We start from the raw sequence: 18,370 nt of genomic DNA on the forward strand, positions 1-18,370 counted from the left end.
GATTCTGCCTAACTCACATAAGTCTTTACATGCGTCCTGAGGTTGAAAAACCCCTGAGGTTTGAGGGTTTCATGATCTGGGGATTGAGTTCATTTCTACTTAATCTCAACTATCCCTAATGCACCATTTACTTATGTGATGCATGAGTCGAGGTGTGGTAGTGTACACCTGTAAGACCACAACTCAGGAGACAGAGGCTGGAGGATCATGAATTTGAGGCCACACAGGGAGAGCCTATCTCAATATATAAACGAAACCAAGACGAAACCAAAAGGTGATATGAGAAGTTGGTGGAGAGCTGAGGGACATAAGAGGATGCAGAACAAGTTGCCTTTCAGGTTAGAACCCAGGTCCCTGTGTCCCTTCCCAATGGGAATCCATCCCGCAGGTGGTCAGTCCATCCTGGTTTGTCTGGGGACCTTCTCAGTTTGAGCAGTTTGAGCCTTGAAAGTCTCACATGCTGGGAGACAATAGTGCAGTGCAAATCTGAGTTTGATCGTCCTGCCTTTCAAAAGGCACACACCATGTCAGTCAGTATCCATTTACTCAGTATCCAAATGAAACTTTCATTAAAATAGGTTTTGCAGCCCAGGCGCCAGTGGCTCACGTCTGTAATCCTAGCTACTCAGGAGATCGGAGGATAGTAGCTTGAAGCCAAGCCTTGGCAATAAAGTCTGAGATTCTTTATCTCCAACAAACCACAAAAAGCCAGAAGTGGCTCGAGTAGTGGACCTTAAGCCTTAAATACAAAGGCTCAGGCATAGTGCCCAGGCCCTGATTTCAATCAAGCCCCTGAACCGGCACAAAAAGAAAACAGCCAGGCCCCCGTGTCTCACACCTGTAATCCTAGCTACTCAAGAGGCTGTGGAGTGTGGTTCAAAGCCAGCCCAGGCAGAAAAGTCCCTGTGGGACTCATCTCCCATTAACTACTCAAAACAGAAGTTGGATTGAGAATGTGGCTTAGTGGTAGAGTGCTTGCCTAGCAATGCATGAAACCCTGGGTTCAATTCCTCAGCACCACATACACAGAAAAAGCCAGAAGTGGCGCTGTGGCTCAAGTGGTGTAGTACTAGCCTTGAGCAAAAGAAGCTCAGGTACAGTGCCCAGCCCTGAGTTCAAGCCCCATGGCTGACCAAAAAAACCCAACATCAACAAATGAGAGGTTTTGCAAATCATTCTACAATAGCTCTGTATTGAGTTAGCAAATATTTAAGAATAAGAATTTACTTCTGTTTTAGAAGCTGAAGATACAGTAGTAAACAAACAGGCACAATGAACACCCTGTGTTCCTGGAGTGGACATACAATGACCATATCTATATGTCTATTTACATATAGCATTCTGCTGGCCATCATTTAGGTTGCCTCAGGTCATTTCCCACTATTCCCTGTGTTGACCTGGACTTCTGGGGGGCAGGGGAAGGGTGCACGTATATCTCCTGCTTATAGGAAGAAGGCTATAGTAGCACCTTCCAAGAATTTCCTGTGAAAATGAATGTTGTCGATCTGCCCTGTCTCGTATGTACATGTGACTATTCAGTAGAATTATGACTAGCGAGGCTGAATAATTGAACTGTTTTGTGTGTATGTGTTGGTCCTGGGGCTTGAACTCAGGGCCTGAGTGCTGTACCTGAACTGCTTTTGCTCTATCATCACTTGAGCCATAGCTCCACTTTCATTGTTTTTTGGTGTGGTGTGTTTTTTTTTTTAATTTTTGGTACTTTTTTTTGGTTGGTTGTGGGGCTTGAACTCTGGACCTGGGCGCTGTCACTCAGCTCTTCAGCTCAAGGTGAGTGCTCTACTGCTTGAGCCACAGCACCATTTCTGATTTTCTTTTTTTTTTTTTTTTTTGTCGGTCATGGGGCTTGAACTCTGGTCCTGGGCGCTGTCCCTCAGCTCTTCAGCTCAAGGAGAGTGCTCTACCACTTGAGCTACAGCGCCACTTCCCGCTTTCTGGTGGTTTATTGGAGAAAGGAGTCTCACGATCTCTCCTGCCCGGGCTGGCTTTGAACTGCGATCCTCAGATCTCAGCCTCCTGAGTAGCTAGGATTACAGGCGTGAGCCACCAGCACCCGGCTACCATTTCTGATTTTCTAGTGGTTTTATTGGCAATAACAGTCTCACAGACTTTCCTGCCCAGGCTGGCTTTGAACCTCGATCCTCAGATCTCAGCCTCCTGAGTAAGGATGGGCGTGAGCCACCAGGGCCTGGCTTAATTCTTGGTACTTTTTATTTATTTATTTTCTATTTTTGGGTCCGGTCGTGGGGCCTGAACTCTGGGCCTGGGTGCTGTCCCTCAGCTTTCAGCTCAAGGCTAGCACTCTACCACTTGAGCCACAGCGCCACTTCTGGCTTTTTTTCTTTTTGCTTATGTGGTGCTGGGGAATCGAACCCAGGGCCTCATGCATGCAAGGCAAGCGCTCTACCACTGAGCCACCTTCCCAGCCCCAATTCTTAGTACTTTTGTGGAGATAGGAGTCTCATAGATTTTCCTGCTTGGGCTGTCTTCAAAACACAAACCTCAGATCTCAGCCTCCTGAGTAGCTAGGATCACGCGCTTGAGCCACCAGTGCTCGTTTAATTGAACTTTTAATTTGCCAGCTTAAATCTATTTCAGCTTAGGCGTAAGGAGTGTAGCTCAGTGGTAGAGCACTTGTTAATGTGTACAAGGACTTGGGTCTGCCAAAAAAATTAATAAATGGGACTTACACAGCTACAAGTATTGGACATCACAGCTCTACAGAATAAAATCTTGGAAACAGAAAAGGTAGGTCAGGGCGGCGCCCACATAGTTCAGAAGGACAGAACGAGTCTTCAAGACTCCAGCTCCAAAATAGCAGAAAAACACTGGGCTAGTGGCAGGCTCACCCAGCTGTGTGAGGAGGTGAGCAGATGGGAAAGCCTTGAGTTCACACCCCAGAACCAAAAATAGGAAAAGTAAAAACCAGAACAAAAGACTGCAGAACACTTAATACCCAATAAGAAAGTCCTATTAGTCTGTTCCTGGGTAACAAATTGCCCCCAAACTTAACGGTGTAAACGGTACACGTCCATTTAATCGCGCTTTTTGTGGGTGAGGAGTGTGGGGTGTGCACCCTGCACGGTGCACGTACGCGTGCACCAGGTACTGGGTTCTTTTTTTAGGTCTTACCAGCTGGGGTCACGCAACATCCTGCGGCTGGGCCGGGAAAGCCCCACCCCCGGCTCGGCCCCGCCCACACGGCCCCGCCCATCCTATCACATAGCCCCGCGCCCGCCCCAGCCCTCGCGCGCATGCGTAGGCCCCGCCCCCTGGCCCGCCCCCTCGGCTCCTTCTCCGCGTCGCGGGGCGCTCAGCGGCGGCAAGATGGCGGCGCAACAGCAGTGTCGGGAGGGCGTTACGCCGTTGGCGCGGCCGGCGGCGGAGGCGGACCCCCTGGGCCGCTTCACGTGTCCCGTGTGCCTGGAGGTGTACGACAAGCCGGTGCAGGTGCCCTGCGGACACGTGTGAGCGGCGAGCGCGGCCGGGCGGGGAGCGGGGCGGTGCGAGGGCGGCGGCGGCGGGGTCCCCGGCGGCCCAGCGGGGGTCTCGCGGCCCCCCGGCGGCCCCGGGGCGGCCCGCCGGGGCTGCACCGCGCCCTGGAGTTGCGGGAACGGCGGGCCGGGGGCCCCCAGGGGCAGGGAGGCCGTCCCGAGCGCGCGGCGGCGGCGGGGGCCGCGGCTCTGCCGGCCGTTCCAACGGGAAACGGGCGGCGGGCGGCGGGGCCGCCCCGGGGCGGAGACCCTCGGGGCTGGGGCTCCCGGGGCCTGCCGCCCGCGGGCGGGCGGGCGGGCGGGCGGGCGCGGGGCGGAGACCCTCGGGGCTGGGGCTCCCGGGGCCTGCCGCCCGCGGGCGGGCGGGCGGGCGGGCGGGCGGGCGGGCGCGGGGCGGAGACCCTCGGGGCTGGGGCTCCGGGGGCCTGCCGCCCGCGGGCGGGCGGGCGGGCGGGCGGGCGGGCGCGGGGCGGAGGCGCGGCCGGGCTCCCCGCCCGCCGCCCACCGGGCGCTGTCCAGCGGGAGGCGCCCTCTTGCCAGTTCCGCTGCCCGCGGCCCCTCCAGCCTCCGTGCGCTTCCGCCACCACCGCTTCCCCTCGCCCGTTCCTCGCGGGGCGCGCCCCTTCGCGTCCTGCCCCGACCCCCCCACTGCGCGGCCGCTGGGGTCCGAGGCCCGTGGCTCTGCCCCGGGGCAGATGCAGTGCGCCCCGGGGCGGGTGGGCATTCACCTTTAGGAAACTCTTGACCCAATCAAAAAGCACTCTTCCAGATTTCTTTGAGCCGGCTGAACCTGCCCCGGGGCGGGAGGCAAAGGGCAGGATGAGATTCCAGCCTGCCCGCTCCCAGCACCGGTTACCGGCCTCACCTCCGGCAGCCCTGTGCTGCTTGAAGACAATGACCACACCGAAGGCCCTCCCTGAGATCTACCCCCGAGCTTTCTGCTCTCCCCGCTCCCCCCACTGGAGTCGGGAGTTGGGTGGCCCTGCGTCTGTGGCAGCGTGTAGCAGCCCCAAACGCCTCCATCCTCCTCCGTCTGGAGTAGGGAAGGTGGCGAGGTGCCCAAGAAAAGGGAATTTCGAAATAGCCCCGTGGCAGAAAGGGTAGGGCATCTAGAAGGCTGAACTGGAAAGGGTGTTAATAGGAAGTAGAAACTGAAAGCTGGCCCAAGACACACAGTCTAGAAACAGGCTTGTGTGGGTATCGTTTGGTCATAAAGGGGCTTGTGACCATTTGGTGAGCTGTGCCATGCTATGCGTAGGGTACACTGGGCTGCCCTCAGTAGCTGGGGTTGGCTTTCCAGCTCCCTCTTGGTTATCCTTGTCTGCCTTTCCTACCTGCCCATTGCTTATGCTTTTGTCTTTTCTCCAAGTACTCACACATCACAGCCCCACAGACCTTGCTCTCTGCCCTCCACACACAGCTTGGCGTGTGGTGTCAGCTGTCTGGCACTCTGCATCCACGTCCACATCTGCCTTCACTGTCAGGTCTCTGTGACGTGCTGCGGTCCAGGTCCCCCCCCCCCCCCCCCAGCTCTGCCTTGATTTACTTCCTTCCTGTGTGTAGTCAATGAAATGAACGTGAGCACCTTCCTCCACTTAGAACTTAGCAGCGGCTTGGGTCTCGCCTCCACCCTGTCCGGAGGGGTGAATGAACAGATCCTTTTACACCCCACCCACCCACCCAGCCTGGCCTGGAGTTTTGCCTGGCAGCATGGATGTATAGCTTAATGATAGAGGAAGGTTGTTGAGAGGAAAGAAAATGAGAAAGTAAAACATCACGTTGCAGATTACCTGTTTTTTCCCTTTGCTGGTAGCAAGAATTGAGCTTGAAGCCTCCCACTCCCTCATCTTAGCCCTCCTGGCAGATTTGCTAAAGCTGCTTTAAAAGTCTATTAGCTTGGGCAGCTTGCCCGGTGCAGCTTCATGCTTTGCTGTCCATTCCTTCTAACCGATCTCAGTGTCACCACCTGCCTGGCTTCAGGGCGGAAGGTCTGTCATCTTTGACTTCTTTAACAAATTCAGTAAGCCACAGGTCACGCTGCCTCCCTGCCTGAATCATTTCCTGGCTCCTTCTTGGTGTTGCGGTCAGGCCTTCACAGCCCTGCGTTAGTCATCCTGCTGGGTTTGCACTTGGTCTCCTCTCATCTTTCCTCGCCTTAAAACACACTAAAAGCTCTCTTCACAAAGCACCAGTTATTTTTCTGAAGCGTGGATAGTTGGCTTTTGAGGAAAAATCATTTCCTCAAGTGCCTGTGTGTCTTAAGCCTTCGGGCCTGGGATTGTTTTCTTGTTCCACCAACTGCAGCCTCTGAAGGCTGGTCATGGGGGCCGCCTCTGGAGGGCTGCCAGCCCCAGCCTGGGTTACAACTAGCTGCCGTTAGCTGCCACTGCCCTTGTGTTCCCATGCTGCTTTGCTCTCACCTCTCTGATACCATTTCCCATCGACTGTGTGTTCCATGTGTGCTCACCGCACGTCCCTGCAGCAGCCCTGGTGGTAGGAACTGCGCCTTGTTCCACAGGAGAGAACCCTTAGTCTTCTCTTCTGGTGTAGGTGTTGAGGTTTTAAACCTCGGCCACACCTCTGGCCAGGTAGCATGGCACTTGGTTTGTGTTGGTAGACCCCACTGCAGCATGTCTGTCCTAGAAGGACTTGGTGTTGAGTTGGGCACAGGGAACAAGTTGGTTTTAGTCCATTTTTCATTGGTGTCTGTTAAGAGTTGAGCCACATTTGTCTTTTTGTCTCCACAATGCATGACAGAGGTTCTCTGTATGTCTTGTTCTAGCTTTTGCTCTGCATGCCTGCAGGAATGTCTGAAGCCGAAGAAACCTCTCTGTGGTGTGTGTCGCAGCGCTCTGGCACCTGGCGTCCGAGCTGTGGAGCTCGAGCGGCAGATCGAGAGCACAGAGACTTCTTGCCATGGCTGCCGTAAGAATGTATGTGGGAGAACATGGAAGAGTCGATGTCTTTCCGTGCTGAGATGGGGTACCCTGAGCTCTGCCCATGTCCCTTCTCCAGACTGTGCCTAGGTGACAGCGCGCCCTCCTGACGGTGATGGCTGTGCTGTTTGAGTTGTAACCTTACTGCATTTTCTTTTTCCATCAGTTGGTTTAGTTTTGAAAGCCATAGAAATCAATTGTCCCAGTTTTTGGCCCATAAGACTCATTTTCCAAAACATGCACAATTTTAATTAGACTGTGACATTTCATGATATTTAAAAAAACATATAGTGAAATTAGTCAAAAAAGTTAACTACTATAGCGAATTTGAAGGAGAGACCCTTTTTCTGTAGCACTAGAGATAAACTAATGGTTCAGCTACTCAGCTGTTTACCAAAGGAAGTGGGATGCAAAGGTCAGTGTGCAGTCACGTGATTTCAGTGCAAAATCTGACACTAAGACTGTGTCCAAGCTCACTTTAACTGCTGTGGAGAGAGAGAGAGCTCTGATTGTCTTCTTCTCCAGTGATGACGTTGGTTTTAAAGTCATGACTGTTTGGAGGGGAGAAGGGGTGTGGTTGTGGTTCTGAACTCAGCACATAGGTGCTGTCCCAGAGCTCTTTTTGCTCAAGGTTAGCTAGCACTGTACCACTTTTGAGCCACAGCTCTACTTCCAGTTTTTGAGTAACTAATTGGAGATAAAGAGTCCCAAGGCCTTTCCTTCCTGGGCTGGCTTTGAACCATGATCCTCAGATCTTAGCCTCCTGAGTAGCTAGAATTACAGATGTGAGCCACCATGAGCCTGGCTCATGACGATTTATTTTTTCCAGTCCTGAGGCTTGGACTCAGGGCCTGAGCGCTGTCCCTGAGCTCCTTTTGCTCAAGGCGAGCCCTGTATCACGTCAGTCACAGCATCACTTCCGGCTTTTTCTGATTATATGGTGCTGAGGAATCGAACCCAGGGTTTCATGCCTGCCAGGCAAGCACTCTACCACTAAGCCACATTCCTAGCCTTTTGTTGTTGTTGTTGTTGGTTATGGGGCTGGAACTCTGGGCGTGGGCACTGTCCCACCACTTCCGGCTGGTTTTCTGGCGGTTAATTGTAGATAAGAGTCATGGACTTTCCTGACCAGGTTGGCATTGAACCTCAATTCTCAGATCTCAGCCTCCTGAGTAGCTAGGATTACAGGTGTGAGTTACCAGCGCCCGGCCATATTCCTAGCCTTATGACATTTTTTTTTTTTTTTTGGTTGTGGCACTTGAACTCTGGGCTTGGGCACTGTCCCTCAGCTCTTCAGCTCAAGGCTAGCACTCTACCACTTGAGCCATAACACCACTTCCAGCTTTTTGTGTTTATGTGGTGCTGGGTTCAATACCCAGGGCCTCATGCATGAGAGGCAAGTGCTCTACCACTGAGCCACCTTCCCAGCCCCATTATGACAATTTTTTTTTTTTTTTGGGTCGGTCTTGGGACCTGAACTCTGGGCCTGCACGGTGACCCTCAGCTCTTCAGCTCAAGGTTAGCACTCTACCACTTGAGTCACAGTGGCACTTCCGGCTTTTTTTTTCCTCTGCTTATGTGGTGCTGAGGAATCGAACCCAGGGCCTCAAGCATGCAAGTGCTCTACAACTGAGCCACCTTCCCAGCCCCCATTATGAGAATTTTTTTATTGACAAATGTAGATATAAAGATTTACAAACACCGAGTAGATTGGTTTTGTTTTTTGAAACTGTGAACTATTTATAATTATTTGTTGGACAGCTTATGTGGCAGTTTTTTTCTTGGGCTGGGGATGTAGCTCAAGGCCTTCACATAACTAAGATCTCTACCATGAGCCAGCAACACAGTGAGTGGCCTAACTGTGGGTGTAGCTTAGCATTCCTTTCTGTGGGGTGACTGTGTGGCTTATGGGCCACTATTCCAAGCTGTGTGTCTCTGGCTCCATCTCTCTAATTGGGACTCCTTGGTTGGCAGCTTGAAGTCAGCAAGTGTTTGAGCTGGTAAACCAGAATGGAGATTTTTTTTTTTATGGTTTCCTTTAATTTAGAAACTCAAGATTGTAAAATAAAAATGTCCTAAGAACTTACCCTTCCTTCACGTGTCCTCACCCTTCCCCATATGCTTTTGACTTTCTCCATTTTATTTTGTTTTAATTATTTTTTTGTGCTGGTCCTGGGGCTTGAACTCAGGACCTGAGTGAGGTCCCTGAGCTTTTTTTTTTTTTTTTTTTTTGCTCAAGGCTAGCGCTCTACCACTTTACCCACAGCTCTACTTCCAGTTTTCTGGTGGTTAGCTGTACACAAAAGTCTCACGGACTTTCCTGCCCCAGCTGGCTTCAGACTTTGATCATTAAGTCTCAGTCTCCTAAGTAGCTAGGATTACAGGTATCTGCTTCAAAAATTTCTTCTCCATAGGCTTCTTCATTCCTTAAAGTTTTTCTTTAGTAACATGCAAGGTTGCCAGAAACCAGTCACTCACATCTGTAATCCTAGCTATTTGGGATGCTGGGTTCAGAGAATGGAGGTTTCATAGCCAGCCTGGGCAGAAAACTTTCTGAATTCCATCTACAAAATGCCAGCAAAAAGCAAGGCTGGAGGTATGGCTCCTTTGGTAGAGTGCCAGCCAAGTAAGCAAAGGTGTACAAAGGTGAACACCCCTTCCCCTCAAAAAAAAAAAAAAAAGGCCAGATGTGGTAGTATGAACCTATCACTGGATTGCCCAGTATAGAGGCTTGAGGGTGGCAAGGTGGCTTAGTGGTAGAGAGCATGAAGCTCTGGGTTAAGTTCCTCAGTACCACATAAGCAATAATAAAATTATTAAAAGAATTTTTTTTTAAAGTTTGCGGCATAATAGCAAGAACTCATCTCAGAGGTGAAAAGAACAAAACATCTGGAGGTGAAGCTGAGTGGTAGAGCCGCTCAGGTGAGCACATGGCCCTGAGTTCCTTCCTCAGTACTCCCAGTACTGCACACGTGCACACATACACAGGGTAGCGGCAGAGCACATGGTTTGCATGTATGAGGCCCCAAACCCAGAAACATTCCTGGAGTTTTCTGTTTTATTTTCTTATTTTTCATCTTACTATTACACAGCTTCAATTTTTTTTTTAAGATTATTGATCACAATCTGATTGATACTTTCAAGGTTACTAGCCTTTATCTCTTATGCTTCAGTGCGCACTTTTCTGTGCTGTAAGAAGCGTGGAATATGGCTCTTGGCTGCTAGAAGAGGATCGATTTTAGTGCAGGGTAGAAAATATTTAACACATACCTGGGTTTGGAGCCCAACTGTAAGCAGAAAGCATGTTTGTAAGCAAAGCAAACTTGCCGTAGAATTACTTCAGAATGGAAATTGTGATTTGGTGAAACCTGAGCCTGGACAGGAGTAGAAAACCTACACTTGACAGGGCTTCTGTCCACTAGCATAGGAGGGTGCTGGGATTGTACACTGGGGGGTGTAGGTCTAGTTTTTATCAACCTCCTTTGGGACTATGCCTGGTATAAGGTCCTCACTAACTGTGGGCTCTGATTCTCATCAAGTTCTTCCTGTCTAAAATCCGGGCCCATGTGGCTACCTGTTCCAAATACCAGAATTACATCATGGAAGGTGTGAAGGCCACCACTAAGGATGCATCCCTTCAGCCCAGGTGAGTGACTGAGTCTCCTTCAACAGGTGATGTTCGGCAAGTGTGTGGATTTGGGAAATGTAGGGAAGTATAATCAAGAATGCAAGTATTGGGGGCAGCGGGCACTCATGTTCAGTTCAGACATGAGGTTGCGTTTTTCATCTTTCAGGAGCATCCCAAACCGATACACCTTTCCCTGTCCTTACTGCCCCGAGAAGAACTTTGACCAGGAAGGGCTGGTGGAGCACTGCAGGCTGTCCCATAGCACGGACACCAAACCTGTGGTAAGGGAACCTTTTTTTTTTTTCTTTTTAATAGAAAGGGAAAAACCTCAAACTTACAAAAAAATTGGCATAATTAGCACAATGAACTCTGATGGTTCTTCAGCTAGAAAATAACATTTTACTTTGGGGCATTGGTGGCTCGCTCTTGTCATCCTAGCTACTCAGGAGGCTGAGATCTGAGGATCGTAGATCGAAGCCAGCCCAGGCAAGACATTCCATGAGACTTACCTCCAGTTAACCAGCAAAAAGCCAGAAGTGGAGCTGTGGTTCGAGTGATAGAGCACCAGCCTTGAGCAAAAAAGCTCAAGTACAGCTCTCAGGCCCTGAGTTCAAGCCCCAGGATTGACACACACCTTTTACCATATTTGCTTGGCCATACTTTATATATGCATATTTTCTGAACTATTTGGAATTAAGCTAAGTACCATGACCCTTTGCCCACTAAATACTTTAGAGTACCCTAAAAACATTTTTTTGCGGGTTCTGGAGCCTGGGCCTCTTTGTGCTCAAAAAGAAAAAGAATTTCTGGGAAGGCGGCTCAGTGGTAGAGCGCTTGCCTTGCATGCATGAGGCTCTGGGTTCGATTCCTCAGCACCACATCAGCAGAAAAAGCCAGAAGTGGCGCTGTGGCTCAAGTGGTAGAGCGTTAGCCTTGAGCTGAAGAGCTGAGGGACAGCGCCCAGGCCCAGAGTTCAACCCTTACGACCGACCAAAAAAAGAAAAAGAAAAAAATGAGTTGGAGGGAAGAAGGGAGAGATAGCAGATGGTGGAGAGCGTTCTGCCCTCCAGCTCTGGTTTTTGCCTATTTTCCCTTCTGTATCTGCTGAAATGTGATGCTAGTCTTGGGGTCCTTGTTTTCCATTATATCTAGGACTTTGTAAGCATTTTCCTTTTTTTTTGAAACAGCCTTTGCTATGTTTCCCAAGCTGGTCTCTAACTCTTGGACTCAATCTTTCTGCTTTAGATTTTCTTTCTTTTCTTACTGTTGGTCATGGGGCCTGAACTCTGGGCCTGGGCGCTGTCCCTCAGCTCTTCAGCTCAAGGCTAGCGCTCTACCACTTGAGCCACAGCACCACTTCCGGCTTTTTTCTTTTTTCTTACGTGGTGCTGAGGAATCGAACCCAGGGTCTCAGGCATGCAAGGCAAGCACTCTACCACTGAGCCACCTTCCCAGCCCCTGCTATTTTTCCTGGGTAAAATTTACTTGTTTTGTGTGTAGCTAGGTCCTTGTGTAAGAAGTAGGCTATCAGAAGCTGGAGGCTCATGCCAGCCAGCCTAGCCACTCTGGAAGCTGAAGTCTGAGGATCATGGTTCAAAGCTGGCCTAGACAGAAGAGTCAATGAGACTCTTATCTCTAGTTAACCACAGAACCTAGAAGTAGCACTGTGGCTCAAAGTGGTAGAGTGCTAGCCTTGAGCAAAAGAGCTCAGCAACAGTGCCCAGGCCCTGGGTTCAAGCCCTTTGACCAATCCAAAAAAGAAGATGGGAGATCATTGGAAGGGGTCTTGTTCCTCCTCCTGCAAGTGGGAGGGGTGACCTGGCAGGCCTGGGTGATGGGCCCCCCTGAGTTTAGGAAGGCAAAGATTCTGTGGACTTGAAAACTGGAATCAAGTGACTTGCCCTGGGTTTGGGGAGGCAGTTGATGAGTCAAGGAACACTGAGCATTTGTGTCCCGGGCCGGCGTCCACTGTTCTAGCACAGATAAGCAATCCGAACTTAGGCTCCAAGTGCTCCCTGAAGTCAGGAGTTGGGAGCAGAGCCTGGGGTTCAGGAAGTAGGAGGGGCCAGTGCCCAGCCATGACGCCAGTCCTGTCAGCTAGCTGCCTAGATCTCTGCCATGGCCTCAGAGAAGTCTGCACCAGACCTGGGGGGCGGGGCGGGGGGGGGGGGAGAAATGGGGGGTGCGCTGCCTGGCATGAGAGAAAGTGCCCTTGCTGCCTATGCTCAGGGCACAGAGCGCTGCACCACGCCGGCCACGGGGCTGCCGTGCAGGGGGTGCAGGGGAAGCAGGCTCGGGGCAGCCCGAAGAACGAGCAGCCTGCTTACCCATGTGCGCACTTGTGCATCGGACACATGGCAAGCAGGCTGCTTTCACTTCCCTGGCCTCGCTCATCTGTTCCTTGGTTTCGGGTGCCTTTAGCCCTTCTTTGTGCTAGGTTAGAAGACTGCGTTTTTGGCCTTCCGCAGGGCTGGCCTCTGACTACAGCAGGGCTTCAGCAAGGGCGGGGTCACGCCTTCTTACTCACACCCATTACCTAGAGCTGGAGCCTCACAATGCGGTTGTTTTTGTTTTTTTGCCAGCCCTGGGGTTTGATCTCTGGGCCTGGGCCCTTTTGCTCAAAGCTAAGCGCTCTATGACTCGAGCTACAGGGCCACTTGTGGCTTTCTCTGTGATGGATTCTAGAGAAGAGTTTCATGGACTTTTCCCGCCAGGCTGGCTAGGAACCACCATCCTTGGATCCTGGCCTCCTGAGAAGCTAGGATTATAGGCGTGAGCCACTGTCGTCCAGCTGTGCAGCGGTTTGGAATGCTCACCACATGAGTGACCAGACCCTGGACTGCGGGGTCAGGAAGTGTGTCCTGGGAGGCGGGGCCAGGCGCTGGCCCTGGACTGCGGTGTCAGGAAGTGTGTCCTGGGAGGCGGGGCCAGGCGCTGGCCCTGGACTGCGGTGTCAGGAAGTGTGTCCTGGGAGGCGGGGCAGGCGCTGGCCCTGGACTGCGGGGTCAGGAAGTGTGTCCTGGGAGGCGGGGCAGGCGCTGGCCCTGGACTGCGGGGTCAGGAAGTGTGTCCTGGGAGGCGGGGCAGGCGCTGGCCTTGGACTGCGGGGTCAGGAAGTGTGTCCTGGGAGGCGGGGCAGGCGCTGGCCCTGGAGGCCGAGGTCAGGGCATTGTCTCCGATGCCTCTTCTTCACGGCAGGTCTGCCCCATCTGTGCCTCCATGCCCTGGGGGGACCCCAGCTACCGCAGCGCCAACTTCATTCAGCACATCCAGCGCCGGCACCAGTTTTCTTACGACACGTTTGTGGTGAGTCTGGCCCTCCCCAGCGTGGTGACACGCCACTCCGGTTGTGGCTAGGGGAGGGGCTCGGCAGTGCTGTGGGCGACGTGCTGAGGCGTCGGGTGGGATGTGTAGTCATGTAGGCAGACACGGTGAGGTGTGCTCCTTGGTCTCCGTGTGTGTGTGTGTGTGTGTGTGTGTGTGTGTGTGTGTGTGTGTGTGTGTGCACGTGCGTGCGTGCATGCGTGCGTGTGTGCGCCTGCATGCCTGCTCATGCTGGTCCCAGGACTTGAGCTCCCTCATCGTCCCTCTTCCTTCACTCTTAGGAAAATGAGGTATTTACGAAGCCGCACTTTGGCTTTCACTCCCAGTATTTGTTTTCTTTGTTTTTTTGTTTTTTCTGTTGGTCCTGAGGCTTGAACTTGGCCTGAGCACTGTTTTTTGCTCACTCTGCAAGTTGAGGCACAGCTCCACTTCTGGCCTTTTGGTGGTTAATGGAGATAAGAGTCTCACAAACTTTCCTGCTTGAGCTGGCTTTGAACTGTGATCCTTAGCTCTCGGAGTAGTTAAGATGACAGGCGTGAGCTGCCGGTGTCTGGCTTAAACGTTTGTTCTTGACAGCGGTGTTTCAGAATGTGGGAAGAAAGTTCTTTCCCACATTGTCTTAAAGCATATTCGTCATGAGTCTGATGCTGTCTGAAGCGCAGATGCGGGATAACTGCACTTTCCGTCCATGCTGCAGACAGGCGTGCTGACTGTCTTGCACCTGTAATTCGGTGTGGTTAGTTGGTTTTGGTACAGCGTCTGCTGTACAGTGTGGCCCTGTTCTCTACTGGACACCGAGGCCAGCACTTGGGAGCAGCACCAGAACTGGGTGTGTCTGGCTCCCACAAGCTAGGTGAGGCGTGTGGCGTGCTTGGTGTGCACCAGCACTTGCCGTCCCTGCCTCCGTCATCTTGCTAAGAATGAAGTGATTGGCCAGTTCTCTGCTGTACTGCAGGTGTGGTCGGGCCTGGTGGCCCCAAGGTCCTACTCAGTGAGACTCTTCTCAGAGGCCCCATGTCTGTTTTCCCCAGGATTATGATGTGGATGAAGAGGACATGATAAACCAGGTCTTGCAGCGCTCCCTCGTGGATCAGTAGCAGGTCCTTGCCATCTGTCTCGTGTTGTAGAGCTTCCACTGCGTGCTGAGTGTAGACCTCTGAATCCTACCCCTTCCCTACGACACACCTGGGACAAGCCGGGCCGTGGGACAGGGCGTTGCTGGCGGGAAGGGGGTCCCCAGGCTGGAGCCCCTGTCCTCGGGGGCTCTTGCCAGGCTGTCTTCCCACAGTGAGCCCCCTTGTCACATGGCCTCATCTTACTGGTCCTCAGCTGCTTCCTGGAACTTGTGCCTCCTGTTCTGTAGAATAATCCAGCTTTTACCTCCACATGTTCTTGTTTCCCGTGTGTTCACCCGATGTTCATCTCTTAGGTCCTCTGAGCCAGCCAGGACCTTCTCTTGGTCGTGAATAGCACAACAAAACAAGTGTCCCCTGTCTCATCCCTGGGTGTGTGAACCCGGCCGTGGCACAGCACGGCAGACGGGCGGAACTTCCCAGGGGGGTCTTTGGGAGCAGCCAGAAAGCTTGTGAACAGCCCTCCGGGATGAGCATTTCTGGGTTTCTTGCAGTCTGATGCTGGAAGCTTTGATTAATTGGCCTGTGCTGCTGCTTTTTTTGCTGGTCCTGGGGCTTGAACTCTGGGCTTGGACGCTGGTCCTGAGTTTCTTTTTGCTCAAGGCTGGTGCTCTACCATTTGAGCCACAGCCCCACTGCGGGATTTTCCTGAGTAGTTTATTGGAGATAAGTCTCATGGACTTTCCTGCCTGGGCTGGCTTCAAACTGTGATCCTCAGACCTCAGTCTCCAGAATAGCTAGGATTACAGGTGTGAGCCACCAGTGCCCAGCTTTCCTGTGCTTTTTGCACACCCTTAGAATGTGCAGGTTCCATCTTAAATGTCTGCATGGCGCCTTTTTAGGTTAGGCTAGCAGAAGCATGTATGTGAGGGCCGGGTGCCAGGTCCGGCAGGTTGGAGTGCGCCGTCTCTGAGTGGGGAGGTGGTCAGGTGCCAGGTGAGGGAAGGGCACTCACATTCTTGTCCCCAAGCCTGCAGGGGGCCCTCTGATGGGGGACCGCTGTCTGCGCTGCCGGGCAGCACAGGGAAGAGCAGCTTTCCCCGGGAGCATGCTTCATTGCACTCCAGACGCCTGTACCGGCTTTAGTAAGTGCTGGTGTCGATCTTCAGGCAGGCGTAGATCCTGCACTGGACAGGGGGCAGCGGGTTGGGTTTGTTCTTGCATGTCTCACATCTCTAGGCTGAATATGGAAGGTGTGGCCCGTGGCTGGGGTTGGGAGTAGGAGCTGGCTGGGGCCAGGGCGGGGGGGGGGGGGGGCTGCTCTCCCTCTCACTAGGGGAGAGCCTGCTGCTCCTACACTTAGTACCAGAAAGATGGTGTCACTGTAATCTCTGGCGGGGCCTCCATCCGAGGGCCCAGAAGAGCACAGCTGCCTCCCCAGTGGTCCAGAAACTTCCTCCTTGTATAAGTGCACTTCATGTATTTCTAATAAGATGATTTTCCAGAAAGTGAAATTTGTTCTGGCCTTTAAAAGGTGAAGTATAAATAAATTTCATAATTTATCCAACTGGGAAGCTATAACGCGTGTTTTCATTAAATACCATTTGCTCAAGTTGGGGTCTGGCAGCCGGCTCCAGAGGTAGTTACTGAGTGGGAGTTCCCGTCTGTCCCACAGCCCAGCTTCTGGCCACCCCTCCCCCACCTCGGAGCCAGGCTGATGGCTGGGTCCGCCTCTCAAGGGTGGTGGCAGAGGACAGTGCTGCCGAGCTGCCTCCGCCGCCTGGCTGGGGCCAAATGGGCCAGGACTGAGCCTGGCACCTCCAGTCTCTGCCACACCCCTCCCTGGGGGCTTGAACTCAGGGCCTGGGTGCTGACCCGTAGCTCTTCAGCTCAAGGCCAGCCTCTGCCACTTGAGCCATAGCACCACGTCCGGTTTTCTGGTGGTTTATTGGAGATAAGAATCTCAGGGACAAGCCGGGCACTGGTGGCTCACTGGTGGCTCACGCCTGTAATCCTAGCTACTCAGGAGGCTGAGATCTGAGGATCGCGGTTCAAAGCCAGCCCAGGCAGGAGAGACCGTGAGACTCCTATCTCCAATAAACCACCAGAAAACCGGAAGTGGCGCTGTAGCTCAAGTGGTAGAGTGCTCGCCTTGAGCTGAAGAGCTGAGGGACAGCGCCCAGGCCCAGAGTTCAAGCCCCACGACTGACAAAAAAAAAAAAGAATCTCAGGGACTGGGTTGGGAAGGTGGCTCAGTGGTAGAGCGCTTGCCTTGCATGCATGAGGCCCTGGGTTCGATTCTTCAGCACCACATAAGCAAAAAGAAAAAAGCCAGAAGTGGTGCTGTGGCTCAAGTGGTAGAGCGTTAGCCTTGAGCTGAAGAGCTGAGGGACAGCGCCCAGGCCCAGAGTTCAGGCCCCACGACCGGACGCCAAAAAAAAAAAAAGAATCTCATGGACTTTCCTGCCAGGGCTGGCTTTGAACCACGATCCTCAGATCTCAGCCTCCTGAGTAGCTAGGATGACAGGCGTGAGCCAGCAGCGCCAGCCCCTCCTTCTTTGTATTCCAAACCTCAGTTAACTGTACCTCGCCAGTGTCTGTCACTGGGGTCCTGGACTCTGGTTACGAGTCCAAATGTTGCAATTTGTGCCTCTTGTACACATTAAGCGAAGCCCTCGCCGTGCGGAAGCATTCTAGGTCAGGAAGGGAAGAGCTGGGCTCAGGCTGGAGCCCGCAGCTCACACTGGAGGGCTCTCACCGAGGCGGCCATGGGGGTCTCCCAGAGCCAGGCGGGAGGCCGGGCGGAGGGGGTGCCTGGCAGAGGGGGTCCCCGCCTAGCCTCAGTGCCGTGTGCAGTGGGGTGTTAGCCGGCCAGTTGGGCCAGGTTTCCCCGGGAACACTGAAGCCAGCGCTAGTAAGAACAAGCCACCGAGCACGTTACCTGCAGTGGCAGAATTACCTGCCTTCACTGTGGCCAAACCTACACATTCCTTATTGGGAAAAGTGGCTGTTTTAGCGGGAGCCGTTCCCAGCACCCACCTATCTCTCTCCTTTGTCAGCCTAGCTGCTCAGAATTCTCAGATCCGAGGATCCTGGTTCAAAGCCAGCTGGGGCAGGAAAGTCCATGGGCCTCCTATCTCCAATTAATGAGCGAAAAGCCAGAAGTTCATGTGGTATAGAGACTTGAGTCAAAAAGCCAAGCAGGAGGGAGACAGGCCTTGAGTTCAACCCCCAGTGCCTGCAGCCCCCACTCCCCAAAGGAAAAATAACCTACGAGGAGAGGACTAAGAAGAAAGGAAAGCCTGGGCCTGGGAAGGTGGCTCTGTGGTAGAGCGCTCACCTAGCATGCATGAAGCCTGGGTTCAATTCCTCAGTACCACAGACAGAGAAAAAGCCAGAAGTGGTGCTGTGGCTCAAGTGGTAGAGTGCTAGCCTTGAGCACAAGCAGCTCAGGGACAGTGTGCAAGCCCTGAGTTCAAGTCCCAGAACTGGCAAAAAAATAGAAATGAAAGTGAAGCCCAGCCCCCAGCCTCAGAGATCGACCATCGCCATAAACCATTAAACCATACAATTCTTCTGGGTCACCATGTTTTTGGTTGAAACCTAACATTTCAAGCTGCTCTTCCAGTCTACTCCTTGCACCAGAAAACTCCTCAGCACCCACCAGCCTCTTGGCGAGTTAACATGCTCTCAGGCTCTGCGTGGTGCTTCCGGTAAGGACAGAGCAACTTTTGTTTCCAGTGAGTTTCCACAGCGCAGGGGTGAACGTTTTTATAAACACATCGCCAGTGCCTGACGGCTGCATCAGAGAAAGGTGAAGGAGAGCAAACCCCACAGATAGAGAGATGGGGGAGGGAGGGCGGGGAGGGGGCGGAACTTGGGGGGGGGGAATCCCTG

At 52.8% G+C, this 18,370-nt stretch overlaps 1 protein-coding gene across 1 annotated transcript; it reads left to right on the forward strand.

Annotated features, from left to right (window-relative positions):
• Positions 1-3,314: 3,314 nt before the first annotated feature.
• On the forward strand, positions 3,315-15,064 carry Rnf114 (ring finger protein 114). The gene is made up of 6 exons (XM_042702194.1): positions 3,315-3,485; positions 6,295-6,445; positions 9,988-10,094; positions 10,243-10,357; positions 13,275-13,382; positions 14,432-15,064. Exons 1-6 carry the CDS (start codon positions 3,346-3,348, stop codon positions 14,495-14,497), a joined length of 687 nt encoding a protein of 228 aa, XP_042558128.1. The 5' UTR covers positions 3,315-3,345; the 3' UTR covers positions 14,498-15,064.
• Positions 15,065-18,370: the final 3,306 nt, after the last annotated feature.

Source organism: Dipodomys spectabilis, unplaced genomic scaffold, assembly GCF_019054845.1.
Source record: "Dipodomys spectabilis isolate Male_0828 unplaced genomic scaffold, ASM1905484v1 ptg000317l, whole genome shotgun sequence".
NCBI lineage: Eukaryota > Metazoa > Chordata > Mammalia > Rodentia > Heteromyidae > Dipodomys > Dipodomys spectabilis.